Below are 15,914 nucleotides of genomic sequence, written 5' to 3'. Positions count from 1 at the left end.
GCATAGAAGTCCACAGCTGGCATACCAGTCCATGCATGGCTAAGGGACCATAACTAGTAGGCCCAGTTTAAAGAAATTCTGAGGTTGGTTTGAACTGTCAGGAATCAGGCCAGTCCATTCATGGCTAGGGGGCCATAACTAGTAGACACTGCTTGTCTGAAATCCATAGAGCTCTGCCAGTGAACACCATTTGAAAAGCTAACTCAAGATGAGGGTATGGAGCTGGAGACGTAATTCACTGCTTGGAATCATGTGGTTATTGACACCTCTGTAAGATGGGTGTAAAACTCCATTAGATCAGAATATGAGTGTTACACACACACACACACACGCACACACACACACACACACACACACACACACACACACAATCCAGTATAGTGGAGAATTCAGGTGCTGGTTCTTTTTATCCTCTTTAGCATCAACTACTCCCAGCATCCAGAGTAGTACTTGCCTCATAATGGACACCGTTCAATAGTATTCCCGTTCAGGAAAGATTTGTTAATGCCTGGCATATGTTATCCATGGAAAAGCTCAGATGTGTGGAATGTAAAAATTTGTCCTGGCCATGCTAGATCAGTGGGCAGAGTGTGAGGTAAGCAAAGCTGCATGAGTTCGGTCAATGATAGTTAACCAGTTTATCGAGATAGTCTACAATCGATCACACTGCTATCCCTGCCACATGTGCTCTGTATTTCTGAGTGTCTGCCAATATTTGTTTAGCTCTCAGAAAGTTTTATACTTAATAACTGGAGTTTTCCTGTCTCAAAATATGAACAAATAGCCAACCCATGTAATGCTTCTGACGTGACATCTGTTAACTGTGTAGAAAAGCACCATCCAATTTATTTTTTAAAATGCATGTTATTCTACATATAGTGCAGCAGAATTTATGGGGGCCAAAGTGCAGACATGTGCTGTGTGTGAAACACTGTGATATACTTTTCCTCCTGCACAGACAACTGGGAATCGATTTGTTATGTACTAAGCATGAGGAGGGACAGGGCCTATGTTAGCCAGAATAAACGGTGAAATCAGCCAAAAAAATGTTTTGGCTCAAACATGTACAGTTTATATATTTATTATAAATAGAGTTGCCAACTGTCTAATCACAGAAACCCAAAAATCTTGCTGTTGGGTGTTGATTCCAAATTTAGAGAGGTAATATGGCATGTAATTTGGGCACCTCACTAGAAGACAGCAACAAAACTAGGAAAATACAGAAAGATAACTGATGAAAGTTTTAATAAAGGTTAATGGTACTTAACTTCCCTAGTTCAAAGTACAGAGGCAAAGGAGAATATTGCAACCCAAAACAAATTGTTGAGAACAATTAATATTAAGGGGGAGTTAAACTTATCTGAATTTTACCATGGATTTAATACAATGAGTAAACGCCTCAAATAAAAGTTGATTTGGTTTAAACTTCTGAAAAAAGTTGCTCTGCAGTAAGAGAAATTAGACCAAGGAATATCGCACTGGGAAAAGTAACTGCAGGACTTATTTAAAAAAGTGGTTTTTGCTCACCTTTCATGATGAAAAACTGACAATTATGCCGACTTTGGCCAAATTGTGTGCTGTTTTTTAAGACAAGCAAATATAATCAAGAGAATAGCATAACCTAACTTTTCCATGTTTTAATATTTTAGTATGGGTTTTCACTGATGACATGGAAGTTTTACTAAAGAGATTTTGATATGTTAGAAGAGTTTATTCTTCCCTACAGTGTGCACTAGCCCTCCATTAAAACCAGCAGGAGGTACTCATTGGATATTATACGAAAATCTACCCCTTTAGTAAACAGCTGAATCCTGCTGAGTACACACCTAATTAATCGACAAATTAAGAATAATAAAAAGAAGAGTTGGTTAACAGGTGTCCCAAAGGAGAGTGAAATTTGGGGTGAAAATTTGCCTTACTGAAGTCAATATGAATTTTCCCATTGATTTCAGGGTCAGGATTTTAACCTCATGTGCCAACGACATATATTTTTAATTGAGGCATGCATGAAGTTTTTATTAGCATTGGAAGAGGATGGTGTAGTGGCAGAGCTGCATTATGATAAACTTATTTAGAAAGATGACCTGGTTTGGCTTTATACTGAAGCTAAAACTGCACTATCTCCGTCTCACTGTGTCCCACACAAGGACATTGATGAAGCAAGAGCTCAGACTCACTCACATTTATTCACAAGTTCACATGAGCATGAAAAAGAGGAGTGTGAGTCATTTCTAAGATTATGCTTCAAATATTTGACTGCTAGGCAAATTGAAAGAATGGTCCTTAGTTCTTTATGGGACATCCATCCAGCCGTACTCACCAAGGAACGATTTCCCCAAAGTGGAACGAGTGCGCTCCAGTCCTGTTGAAGACCCTACTGACGACTATGGGACAGATGACTATGCAGGTGAGTTGGCATCTATGTCTTAAGGCATCATTCATTTACTAACCCTTATGTATCATACGGCTGAGGGATAATTTAGGGATTCCGTACGTATGATACCATTCTACTGCCAGTCTACCCTGCAAAATACCATCATACCTAGCCATCTTATTTGAGGTTCACCCCTTCCCTATATTCTGCCTCCTTTTTCTCACATCTCCTAATTAGAGGTTAAGAATTTGAAGGCTGGCACTGAATGTTTTTTGTTTTTATTTTTGTTTGAAAACCACATAGCCATATGTAGATGCTATGGGAAACACATAGGCCGTGTCTACACATCTCTCACTTTCTGAAGGGGCATGTTAATGAGGCATTTCAGAACAGGCTAATGAGGCACTGACATGCATATTCCATGCCTTATTAGCATAATAACAGCCAGTCGTGCTGCAAAAGTGCTGCTTTTGAAAGGCAGACTGGCTGTATAGACACTGGTGCTTCGAAATAAGCCCCAGACTTTGAAATTCCTTTATTCCCAATTCATTTATACAGCCAGTCTGTGTTTCAAAAGCAGCACTTTCGAAGCACGACTGGCCACGTTATGCTAATGAGGCGCTATTCAGTGCCTCATTAACCTGTTCCGAAGTGCCTTATTAACATGCCCCTTCTGAAAGGGAGGGGCATGTGTAGACAAGGCCATAATAAATAATACCAATAACCAAACCAGTTGAATAAAAAATTAATCTCCATCATTACTTTGATCCACCTTTTCCTTTCTCTGGCTTGAAAAGGAAGCTTGTGTGTTTATAAAACTGTTCTTTTCATAAAGTAGAATTGTAGTAATAAATATACATATACATGTATGTACATATAGAGATGTGCAAATGTATAATAATTACATGCAGGATCCTTTCATAAGGTAGAATTGTAGTAATGTATATATACATATGCAAACTTTATAATAATTGCATGCATGAAAATATACTTTCTAAAGTCCATAGCATGATAGAAACCAAAACTCTAATGAAAAGGCTTTGCGTCGAGATCTTTCCCATGAGGAACAAGTGTGGTGAGACTTCAAGTCAGAGTTTTGATTAACAAAGGCTTGAGTCATGTGCCTTGTAATATAAAGTTGCATATCAGTCCTTTTAATTCTGATTTTTAAACATGGCAAGTACATATAGTATATCCATGATTAACATACACGTGATGAATTCCCCATTGGTACACATGAACTGCTGTTTGAGGTGTTATTACTTAAACTGGGTCAGGAGAGACAATCTTTGTCAACTGATCTCTCTGAGCAATTGTCCATTGACGTCATTGAATCTGTTATTATAACTAGTCTTTCTGGCATCAGTCAGATAGGGTCAAAGCAAGAGGGCTATTAAGTCAGTGGCGCTGACATGAGTATGCAATCATCTAGTCCAACAATGTCTAGTGTATTCTGAAAGCGCTTAGGTCCCTGATGTGTGAAAACAGCACTTATAAAGACTAGTAGCTGGACGGTATTTAATTGGACAGTTCTGTAATCAATATCTCCCTGCTGAAAGGTCAAGTGCCCATCCCAAGATGACTGCTTTGTACTACTACTACTACTTAACTCTGGTACTCTGGGTGGAGCATAGGTCATCTCCAAGTTTCCTCCACTTCACTCTGTCTTGAGGCAAAACTTCTAGCTAGTTCCAGGAATACCCCAGTTGTTGTCCTTCTACCTCAGTAGACCTCCACATTGTCCGAGGTCTTCCTCTTTTGCGTTTTCTTTGTGGGCTCTTTGTAAGAGCTTGATGGACTATGTTGGATGATGGTTTTCTGAAAGTGTGGCCTAGCCACCTCCACTTTCTTCTCTTGATTTCAGTGTTTAATCTGCTAAACACTTTTGACGGGATTCATTATAAAGATATGATCCATGTAAAATTCAAATGGCCAGTGTGAACTACTGTCTCTGTCCTCCCCATAATGTAAACACAGAACTACTAAATGAACACTGTATATGGGTAGGGCCCTACCAAATTCACAGCAATGCAAAATGCATCATGAAGTCTGGTGTCTTCCTGTGAAATTTGGCTGTCTGTGTACTTCAACCTATACTACACAGATTTCACAAGGGAGACCAGTGTTTCTCAAATTGGGTGTCCTGAGACAAAAGGGAACTGCATGGAAATCACTAGGTTATGGGGTGGGGGGTTCACTTCTGTGCTGCCTTCAAAGCTGGGTAACTTGAGAGTGGTGGTTGCAGTGTTGGCCAGGTGCCCAGTTCTGAAGGCAGCACCCCGCCAGCAGCAGCACAGAAGTAAGGGTGGTAAGACCATACCATGTTGTGTTTATTCTGTACTGCTGTCTTCAGAACAGCAATGTGCAGCCAACAAGAGTTGTGATCACCCTCCAAGACCTGTGGAGGTGCAGGTAAATATAGTGGTGGTGGCCCACCAGAGACTATTATAAAAACATTGGTTTGAATCCACAAATAGTCCCTGGTAAGTTTCTGGTATATGCCAGGCTAATGTTCTGTGCATTTATAAAGTAAATCACTAAAGGTAGTCCCTGAGTCTGTAATACCAACAGTTGGAATTCAACCTGGGACCCGTACAGCCCAGAATATGAGCCTCTACCACATGAGCTAAAAGTCAGCTGTCCATCAGCTAAGGTTGTGGAGCAGACTCATTGTTCTCTCTGTAAGTGGTCTCGGTACCATCAGTGGGACAGTGTACAACACCCACAAGGTGTGCGGGTTACAAGTCCAGATATGGAACTGGGCTAATTATACTCTGCATTATACAGGTTGAATCTTTCTTGTCTGGCACCCTTGGGACCTGACTGGTGCCAAAGAGGAGAATTTGCCAGACCACAGGACAATAGTGTCTAGCTGGGCTCTGAGAAGATATTTAGGGCTGAATTAGAGCTAAATAACAACACACAACACTGAGAGCCAGGACTGATGGCTGTTAACAAACTTTATGGGATCACAGGAAACCGGGTCACACCCATAAGTGGTCATCTAGCTAACTAAAATCATGTCAGATTACAAATATTGCCAGATACCAGAGTGCCGGGCTAGAGAGGTTCAACCTGTAGTAATATTGTATTAGTAGTAATATTGTAAGGATCACTGCAGCAAATACACATACATCATTTCTCTCCCCCACCCCTTTGATTTCTGGATGTTTTTAAAGGTCCATGCAATGCAGAATGCAGTAAAGTAGGATGTGATGGGCCAGGACCAGACCACTGTACTGATTGTCTACACTATTACTACAAATCTAAAAACAACACACGGTAAGAAAGAAAAATACATCTTTATAGATCATACCTGGCTCTATTGTCACCTTAACATCACCTTCCTTTTTTCCTTTCTACAGGATATGCAAAAATTTCTCTGACCTGTAGTTTATTTTAGAAATTTGCAGAGGAGGTAGAGGAAAGTCCTACTAATTAGAACATATTGTACATCCTTCAAACACCATTTCCTGGTTATTCACAATCATCTGACATATTTTTCACAAAATTGTGCTAAAAACAAAATTAGACCCAGCATAGCTAGCATATAGCATTGGTCACTGAATTTGGGCAAGCTTGGAGGAGATGTAGACAGTTAGAAATTAAACTGTGACTGTGCAATGAAGGAATTGCTAGTGACCCAGTGGGCGGAGGGAGGGAACCTGAGGGAGAGGTCATGACGACTACTTTTTTGTTTGATTCTCTAATGAAAAGGAGAATTTGTGATGCTGAGCAAGGTGGCTGTTTTACCAGTGGTGTCCAAACTTTTGAGGGTCACAGTACCCCACACCTATGTCTGCACCCACTGCCTCTGGTGGAGCCAGGGCCATTTGGGGACATGGATAATGGGGTTGAGACTGGAGTCCCATCTGGGGGTGGGTCTGGGACCAGGAACAAGACAGGAGTTGGTCCTGGAGCTGGAGACAAGACCATAACAGAGCTGAGAGCAGGCGAGGGGGCAGGGTACTCCCTGCTGGCCCCTTGTGGGAGCTGCCCTGGCTCCCCCATCATCCCACTCCTCCAACAGTTCCTGAGTACCCCTGGGAAGCAGGAGTTTCACACAGTTTGGGGACCTCGGCAGTAGAGTTTACATCAGTGGTGACTGTGCCTTTTCTTCACTGCACCATCCAGGATCTGTGTTCCAAACTGCCCACCTGGTCACTACAATGCAGACAAGAAACGCTGTAAAAAATGCTCAGCCAATTGTGAAACTTGTATTGGAAGCCACAGTGACCAATGTCTGAGCTGCAAATCTGGTTACTATCTAAATGAAGAATCCAATACCTGTATTACCAGCTGCCCGGATGGATTTTACCTTGACAAGAGTCAGTATTTTCTACTGCTTATCTCTTTTGGCCTCTGATATTTGGGGTAGGGTGGGGTGTTTTGGGAGTTCAGGAGACTTTTTAAGATTATTTTGATACATCTATTTCTTTTCCAAATCTTAATCCTTTTATGAAAGTATTGGGAACCAGTACTCACCAAGCCTCTCTTCCAAAACTGGATTCTGCATTAAATATTAGCGCTTGAAAATCATTTTTCAGCAGTACAAGATAAAACCCTTTCCTTTCCTGTTCTGCCTAGGAAGTGGAGGTAGCAAAGTGATGCTTGTCTCACTATGATAGTAGATCTCTTGAGCTCAGGGAGAGCCACTGTGTGGTGGGGAAACTTGTGGAAGAATGCATCTTCTTGCTACTCCAGAAGGGAGCAGCAAGCACGCATCTCCAGTACATATTAGCTCCGAAATGGGGACACCAGGCTTCCCAGGTACACCAGTGAGCATGTGAGAGGCAGGAGGGCATGCTGCTCCGCTGCTAGGCTGAGGTGCTAAGGAGAGTAGAGGCTCTGTCCTCAGCTCTTAACATAGCTGCAAACTTCGGCAAACTTAGTATCTGTAGTGAGGCAATGATGCAATAGGAGGGACATGCACCGCTACATGGGAGTCCTGGCTTTAATTCCCACCCCTGATGACCAGGCACAGTCCTCAGCCTTAATTCCCAGCGTAGGCCCTGATCCTGTAAAATATTGAAATAAGTGCTGAAGTGTAAGCATATGCCTAAATTCCAGGGACTTGGGCACGTCCTTAAAGGTCAGTGTGTGCTCAAGAGCTTTGCCGAACTGGGGTCTGTCTCTCCTACTTGCAGGGCTTCACAGCAGTGTACTCACAACTGAGGATAGCAGGGGCAGATCTTAGCTTCATTTCTTTCATTTTCAGTTTAGAAATCTTTTCACTTGGTTGTTTTTTTCTACCACAATGGCTCCTCTGCCTGATCAAGGTGCAGGATGAGACAGGATATGGAACTGAACGAGATTCTCATACAGTCCTTCTCAGGTAGAAAGTCCATGATCCGGAGCCTCCAGGATAAGAAATGTAAATGGGTGGAGGAACATGGCTTCTTTAGGATGTACAGCCGGAACAAAGGGAACCTGTAAGGGGCCAGGGCAAGCTGCCAAGTGATATGTGGTTTAGGTTTGATAAGATCAGAAAAGTGAAATCAGGCATATCCTTGAACCGCACAAAAATGAAATCCAGAAAGTCTGTTTGTTCAAATGCTAAAAGAGAGTTACACAGAGGTTACTAGATTCCTTTACGTGAGCAATTTATGTAGAAATTTTTATTTGCATGGGTTCAGTACTTTTCCTATTTGAAAGGACTGCATGAGTCAGTGGCCAAAACATGGTTAATTTAAACAAATGTGTTTGTGTAACTGTTTTTACAATCCCAAAGCATATTTTTTTTGCAAAGGAATGGGATGTTATTTTAAATATTTAGAAATAATGAAAGCTTTTGATGTTTGATGGAGAAGGTCATTCTATAAGCAGTATAGCAACTATTTAATTTGATTTTTGCTTTCTACTTCCATTCCTGGTGCCAAGGTAGAAAAGTAATAAGCAATGGAATATATCCATATAATTTTATTAAACATGACTGAACTGGGTTTTCTGGGCTGCTTGTCTTTTGTCCTTTGCAGATAAGATTGTTTGCCGGAAATGTGGAGAGAACTGTAAGACATGTGTTGAATCCCAAAGCTGCACAGAATGCAGACATGGCCTAAGGTAAGGATATGATGGATTTCACTGCATTCAGTAGCCAAAGAGACTTCCTAAGTCCATGGATATACATCAAAGACAGTTACATAATATTACTATTTAACCTTGACTGAGTCTCCATTTATGTGTTCTATTGCTGGTTTTGTTGTAATTTAATACTTTTTTGTGCCATCATAAGCCATTTTGGCTAACAATGAATTTAAAAAATGTTTGACTGCAGGCAAAATTAAAGTTGTAGCCCTGTGAAAGCTGTGTTCTTCACTTTTTTGACCTACTGTGTGGCAGTCAAGGATTATTTAGAAGTTGAGCTGGTGAATTGTAGTAATCCTTCTGATTCATTCCTATGATAGTTAGAAACTATTTTCTTATCTTTACTGTGTCTCTTCATATGTCAAATCATTCACTTATCTTAAGTACCTCAGGTTCAGTTCCATTATGATATGGTGTACCTATATATTAAGTGCGAATAGATTTTTTTTCTTGGTAGAGGGGACTTAATCATTCCTAAAACTGATTGGTAAAATCCATAAAGAAGCAGCAGCTCACATATTTTTTCTTCGATGTGAATGAGTGACATTTTGATTCATGTGGAGAGGATCAAAAATTCCTGTTGAATTTGTAAGGGGTTGTATGTTGGGTTTATGCCACGAAAAATGTGAACTCAAAATCTGTATCTGAGACTTGTTTAAAATAAGGATGATCCTTGATTGTTATAGTGTTGGACATGTATCTTGTGTCAAAATAGATGCCAGTATTTAAGACATTGCTAAGTGGCCATTATGATTTGCTTCCTTAAATGTCTGTGCCCAATTTATTTTTCATAGGGTAAGGACAGTTCTCATTATGGCTGTGTCTACACTTGCATTTCTCTTTCGAAAGAGGAATGCAAATGAGGGAAATTGAAAATGCGTATGAGGCACTGATTTACATATCTCATTGTTCATTTGTGTGGATCTCTTTTCAGAAGAGATTCTTTCAAAAGAAAAAAAGCAGTGTAGCTGGGGCTGTTTTGGAAATAAACCTCATTTTTAAAAGAACCTTTCTTCCTGAAACAAAATAGGATGCTGTTATCATGAAATCATATTATGAGGCCCCAGCAAGGATCAGACTCACCATCCTTGATTTACCAGGCCAGAGCTGTAACCACTGAGCTGGGCCTCTTTCCAGGATCTGATAGATGGGTCTAAGGGCAGAGGGCAGGGTGAATAACTAGTGTTTAGCTGTAATTCCCCTGCATGGATGATACAGGCATAAACCCAAAGATCCTAGTTCACATGCAAACTCAGGACTTCAGAGTCATGCCCACAGCTGTCCATACAAGGGAGTTAGAGCATTTTGATGCTCATCCCCATCATGTAAACAACAGGGAACTATATACATGTCCTAGGTTAACACAGTAAAACTGCATCAGATACATCCATGAGGAACATGGGCTATGCAGGTGTTAAATCAAAATGGAACATCTGAGTGCCGCTCCTGGTTCTTATGACATTTTGGAAGAGTCACTTAAGCAAGAATTTTCAAACTTAAGCACCCAAAATTAGACACTTTAAAAACTGGCTTAATTTTCAGAGATGTTGTGCATACACAGTGGCCAATGAATTCCAGTAATGGGCATCTTTGAAAAGTGCTTTGTGCAGTCCATGGATGGAAGGGTCTTTGGAAATGCAAAATGTTTTTAGGAATTTAATTGAGTAGTTTAGAGTCTTCCAAAAGGAGCAAAAATAAAAAAAAAGTCCTAAATTACAATGTGCCTAGAATAGTGGTTTGTGTTGTTCTAACAAGGGCTTATACAGAAGCATGGGAATGTGACTCCCGATAGCACTCCTTTTTCCTTTGTCACTCACTATTTTGTACAATCACCCAACACCACCTGAAAGAAATACTACCTCAGCTGTGATGCTGACACATCACCCAAGCTGAAACTTGGATTGGAGATTTCAAAGGGAAATCTTGGTGTTGCAGTGACCGGCACTCTTCACTCTGAGCTTGGTATTTGTTGGCACTTTAACTGGTTATTAGGAGACACTACTGGTCTTGCTCTCTTTCAGACAAAGGATAAGGTTTGGGGAACAAATCCCTTTGCATATTTCTTTAAGTGTATGGACACTGACTCCAGACCAAGTTCTATTTGGGTAAATACACTGTATGCTTGAATTTTCTTTGCTCTTTCCCTCAGATTTGGCATTCTTTTTTGGTTTATATCTTACTGTGTACTGTTTTCTACAAGTTGTTAAACTCCACCACCAATGTAATTGCATATCAGTCATAGAGAGTAAGCTGTGCTAGTCTATACACTATCAAAACAAAAAGCAGTCAAGTAGCACTTTAAAGACTAGCAAAATAGTTTATTAGGTGAGCTTTCGTGGGACAGACCCACTTCTTCAGACCATAGCCAGACCAGAACAGACTCCATATTTAAGACACAGAGAACCAAAACCAGTAATCAAGGAGGACAAATCAGAAAAAGATAATCAAGGTGAGCAAATCAGAGAGTGGAGGGGAGGGGGGGGAAGATCAAGAATTAGGTTGAGTTAAGTATGCAGACGAGCCCCTATAGTGACTCAGAAAGTTCCCATCACAATTTAAACCATGTGTTAATGTTCCGAATTTGAATATAAATGTCAATTCGTCCACTTCCCTTTCTACAAAGGAGCGATAATTTCTTTTCAGTAACACACATACCTTGAGGTCATTGACAGAATGCCCCATTCCATTAAAATGTTGACTAACTGGTTTGTGGATCTGGAGTGTTTTGATGTCTGTTTTGTGCCCGCTGACCCTTTGTCTAAGGGAGTTAGAAGTCTGTCCAATATACAAAGCATCTGGGCGTTGTTGGCACATGATGGCATATATGATGTTAGTAGAGGAGCATGAGAAAGTGCCCGTGATTCTGTGAGTAACCTGGTTAGGTCCAGTGATGGTATTTCCAGAGAAGATATGTGGACAAAGCTGGCAGCGGGCTGTGTTGCAGGGAAAGGTTCCAGGACTGGTGTTCCTGGGGTATAGACTGTGGCTCTTAGTAAGGATCCTCACCTACAGACAACCTCCCAACCTCATGAGGAGACAAAGGGTCAGCGGGCACAAAACAGACATCAAAACACTCCAGATCCACAAACCAGTTAGTCAACATTTTAATGAAATGGGGCATTCTGTCAATGACCTCAAGGTATGTGTGTTACTGAAAAGAAATTATCGCTCCTTTGTAGAAAGGGAAGTGGACGAATTGACATTTATATTCAAATTCGGAACATTAACACATGGTTTAAATCGTGATGGGAACTTTCTGAGTCACTATAGGGGCTCGTCTGCATACTTAACTCAACCTAATTCTTGATCTTCCCCCCCACCCCTCCACTCTCTGATTTGCTCACCTTGATTATCTTTTTCTGATTTGTCCTCCTTGCTTACTGTTTTTGGTTCTCTGTGTCTTAAATATGGAGTCTGTTCTGGTCTGGCTATGGTCTGAAGAAGTGGGTCTGTCCCATGAAAGCTCACCTAATAAACTATTTTGCTAGTCTTTAAAGTGCTACTTGACTGCTTTTTGTTTTCATATCAGTCATGTGTGTAATTATTACTATATTTAAAAACAACAAGAAGTCCTGTGGCACCTTATAGACTAACAGATGTTTTGGAGCATAAGCTTTCATGGGCAAAGACCCGCTTGTCGAAAGCTTACGCTCCAAAATATCTGTTAGTCTATAAGGTACCTCAGGACTTCTTGTTGTTTGTAAAGATACAGACTAACTGCGCTACCTCTCTGATACTTACTGTATTTAAGTTTGTAAAGAACTGCGGGTGGATGAAGCTGCATACATGTAGAGTAGGACACTGTTATTTCAGTCACACTTCTATTTACAGAATTTCAAAGCAAAATGCTGCAGGTTTCTGAGGCTGATCATTGTCCTCCCTCCTGACCTTGCTGATTATTAGCTGGTCAGTATTAAACAGTCTACTTTGTACTTTTGCACTAGTTTACATGGATCCAGATGTGCTGTCCGCTGTGAAGAAGGAAAGTATCACAACGGCAGGGAATGTGAATTGTGTCACCGTTCCTGCGCCACATGTGCAGGTACCTTATTGACATTTCACTTGACTGACTTGTTGTGCCCTCTGTGCAATATTGTATCACATTTCCAAATACAGCTTGACGATTGGCTTGCAAATGAAAAGTTAAGCCTTGAAGGTTCTTTAATAGATCTCTGAGTAAACTAAGCTTCTTCCTATTGACATAAAAATATAAATGTTCTCGCTCAAAAGTACACATACCTCTCAGCTTGATATCTTTGCTTGCTCCTAGTTGTAGAAATAACAATATATTTGCTCAGACAAAAATATGTCAGTTTTACCACTGTATTTATCTTTTGTTGCTATCTGATGTAGTTTACTATTCAAGTAGGCAAATGGTAAACCGATATATATACATTAATGTTCTGTTAGAGATGCTGTCTGTAACACACAGACACATTCCCAGTCTAGTCAGGATAACAATGTGTTATCTCTTGACTCTAAGGCCCTGGAGCAGATGCTTGCATAAACTGCACAGAAGGTTATTTTATGGAGGATGGGAGATGTGTGCAGTCCTGCAGTGCTGGTTATTACCTTGATCACTCTCTTGAAAAAGGATATAAAACCTGCAGAAGGTAAGATATAGTCTTCAAAGGCCACATTAGCAGATGTCTAATATTTGATGTGATACATCTACTGCTGTGTGCATCTGATGAAATAATAGAATGTTATGCCATTTTAACACACATTACTAAGGTTGAGAATAAGAAAATCTATAGTATGCTCAGCAGACTGTGTGAGGAAAGCAAGAATGTTTAATTATGACTGGATTTCAGTGCATATCTGTGTGTCTTCTGCTTATTTAAATGAGGGTTTCTTAAGAAACGAGCAGATGAACCCAGCACTACTCAGGTCTGTAGCTGAAGTAATTTTTTTTAAATAAATGAAAAATGTACATGTTTTCTAATTATAGTATTTTTCAAAAATGAAGAAAAATGAAGGCTGGAGTGAAGGTTCAGGGGTGAAGGATGTGAATAGCTGAGGGTAGAGGGTTGGGTGGTGGTGGGGCTCAAGGCAGGAGTGGTGGTGCAGAAGTTAGGGCAGGGGGGTCAGGACAGGAGGCTGGCAGGTTAAGAGGGGGGTTTACCAGGGACACCCATGGTAGCCAGGATGTTACTCTGCTGGCAGCTCCTCCCAGGGGGCCAGGGCAGCACTCCCCGGCAGGCAACTCCTCCTTGGAGGGGAGGATACAGAGCTGCACTGTTGTTGGGGCCGGGGAGGGTAAGGCTTGGGGCTTTCCACGCTGGCCCAGGCCAGTAACTGCCACTCCACCAGCCAGTAGCTTGTCTAGGAGGTGGCTCTTTGAGGGCTACCCCTAGTCTCCAGTGGCCCCCTCCACCCTGTTTAGCAGGGTGCTCTGGCAGCTGCCCCCCCACATACACACCTACAGTGCCCTCTAAGGCCTACAGGCTGTCAAGGGACAGCAGACTCAGGAGGTTGTCCCTCCCACCAGCAGCCCCTTACCGTGCAGCCTGTAGGCTATTGAGGCGGGGAAAAAGCTCTGGAGGATGCCCCAGTGGCCCTCTTTATCCTGCCTGCTGTCTGGGGTGTCCAGGCTCCAGGGGGATGTCTGGGAGGGGATCCCACCTCCATGACCTTCAGGATGTCTGAGAGGGAGCAAGGCTCCATTAGGCTGTCTGAGGGGGTGCCAGGCTCTGGGGCAGTGCCCCCTCTCTAGCTGCTCCCCTGTGGGCGGTCCTAGAAACTCTTATGGTTTAGGAGGTGTCCTTGAACAAATGGACTCTCAGAAGCACAGACAGGTGTGTGCTCTAAAACATATTTGAAATTACAGGCTTAAAAGTAGGGAAATGATTAACAGATATAGCAGAGGGTCTGTTCTGTTCCATTAAAGAAACAATAATAGCCATCTGCCAAGAGGTAAGTTGCAGTTCATAAGACCATTCAGTTTCTTAGCTGTACGTAATAAGCGATGGCGCAGAGTCTCAAAAATACAATAGCAAAGAAAGAGCAACTCACTCATAGACACCAGCATGTTAACATTTAACTGGATGGACAGGGCTTGCATTTTATGTGAACAGGACAGTTTTTTGTAGCTCTTTGTTAAATATAATTCAAGTTCTTCTGAAATTCTTATTTTTTGATATTGGATAAATTCTCTTTGTTGGGAGGAGAAATCACCATGTGCTAGAACTTTCCACAGAAAACACATCATACTCCTTTAATCTTCTGTGACGTGCTTTCCTTTTTTATGCTTGTCCCCCTGTGTACTTTTGTCTAGTTCATAGAGGCCTAATGTCTTCTATAATTTTGGCTGGTTATTTCTGCCAGCTGTACTTAGTTTCAAAATTTCAGAATCAAACAATTATCATTCAATAAAAGAATTATAAATGATCTCCAAGAGGAGAACTTAACTGAGACAGTGTGATGTCAATTCTTGTTGTTGCTTAGTGGTGATTATTATAACGTCTGGATCTTTGTTTTGTTTAAAGATGTGATGCCAGCTGCTTGGAATGCAGTGGTCAAGGAGACAAAAACTGTACAAGTTGTCCAAATGGCTATATCTTAGATACTGGTGTCTGTGTAATCGGAACAGTGTGTAAGGATGGTGAGTATTATTATTTTTCTCAAAAATACTCCTTTTGTTGGCACATAATATTAATGTTAATATTTCCACATTTTATATTTTTATTTTTTTCCATCTCTTAAATGATTATGTTTTCAGCTTTATGAGTGACACACAAATATAACATGTATTATTTTTATTTCATGGACCCCTTTCTTTATCTAGGCTTTAACCCTGATTTCTACATCATCTGTTTTTAGGAGGGTTTTCCTTAGAAGGGTTTTTCATGTGAGTAGCTTAGTGCACTCTCAATGGAAAGATTAATGTGTGTCTGAGTTGACTTTCTAAACTCTAAAGATGTTAACAACTAACATGATGCTCACTCTCAGTAACCTTAGTGCATTATTTGGGTGAATAGCAAGGGGAAAAGAGGCATCATTTTGAAAATACCTTACCTTCATAATGGAGATTTTGGCATTCTCTAAGCTGTTTATTGCATTTGATACATCATCACTGTGACTGTGTATTATTGGCTTCATTAGTTACTGTGTTAGTTAAAAAATCAAAGTATGTATAATTAAGGAAATAATGGGGCCCTTTTGCTGAAGGTTTCATTTCAGAACAGAAGCTTAGTGTTACATACAGTGGGACAAATATCCAGCAAAGCAAATACATTAAGAACTAATGATGATTCTGGGGTCCATCTAGCCCCCATTTAAGTCCAATGAGCATTTTATCATTGATTCAGTAGAAGTAGGATTGGTTCCACAGTGGTGGTTTTGGACATTAATAGATCATGTTTGTCATTTTACACCTTTGGGTCAGATAAAGCTAGTAAGTAGTAAAAGGAAATTTCAAGTTGTTTACTCACCGTATCTTGTTGCATATCAGCAA

At 40.9% G+C, this 15,914-nt stretch overlaps 1 protein-coding gene across 5 annotated transcripts in view; it reads left to right on the top strand.

The window, feature by feature from the left end:
- Positions 1-15,914, top strand: part of PCSK5 (proprotein convertase subtilisin/kexin type 5) — a 361,111-nt gene that overhangs the window by 256,177 nt on the left and 89,020 nt on the right. For all 5 annotated transcript variants that reach the window (XM_074994754.1, XM_074994752.1, XM_074994753.1 and 2 more), the window contains exons 14-20: positions 2,264-2,407; positions 5,554-5,656; positions 6,509-6,702; positions 8,350-8,434; positions 12,403-12,500; positions 12,942-13,071; positions 14,947-15,062. In XM_074994754.1, coding sequence (XP_074850855.1) covers positions 2,264-2,407; positions 5,554-5,656; positions 6,509-6,702; positions 8,350-8,434; positions 12,403-12,500; positions 12,942-13,071; positions 14,947-15,062 — 870 coding nt within the window. The remainder of the gene's footprint in view (positions 1-2,263; positions 2,408-5,553; positions 5,657-6,508; positions 6,703-8,349; positions 8,435-12,402; positions 12,501-12,941; positions 13,072-14,946; positions 15,063-15,914) is intronic.

This window comes from Carettochelys insculpta, chromosome 5, assembly GCF_033958435.1.
Source record: "Carettochelys insculpta isolate YL-2023 chromosome 5, ASM3395843v1, whole genome shotgun sequence".
NCBI lineage: Eukaryota > Metazoa > Chordata > Testudines > Carettochelyidae > Carettochelys > Carettochelys insculpta.
The sequence above is the reverse complement of the archived record's forward strand: the minus strand, read 5'-3'. Positions and strand labels throughout refer to the sequence as shown.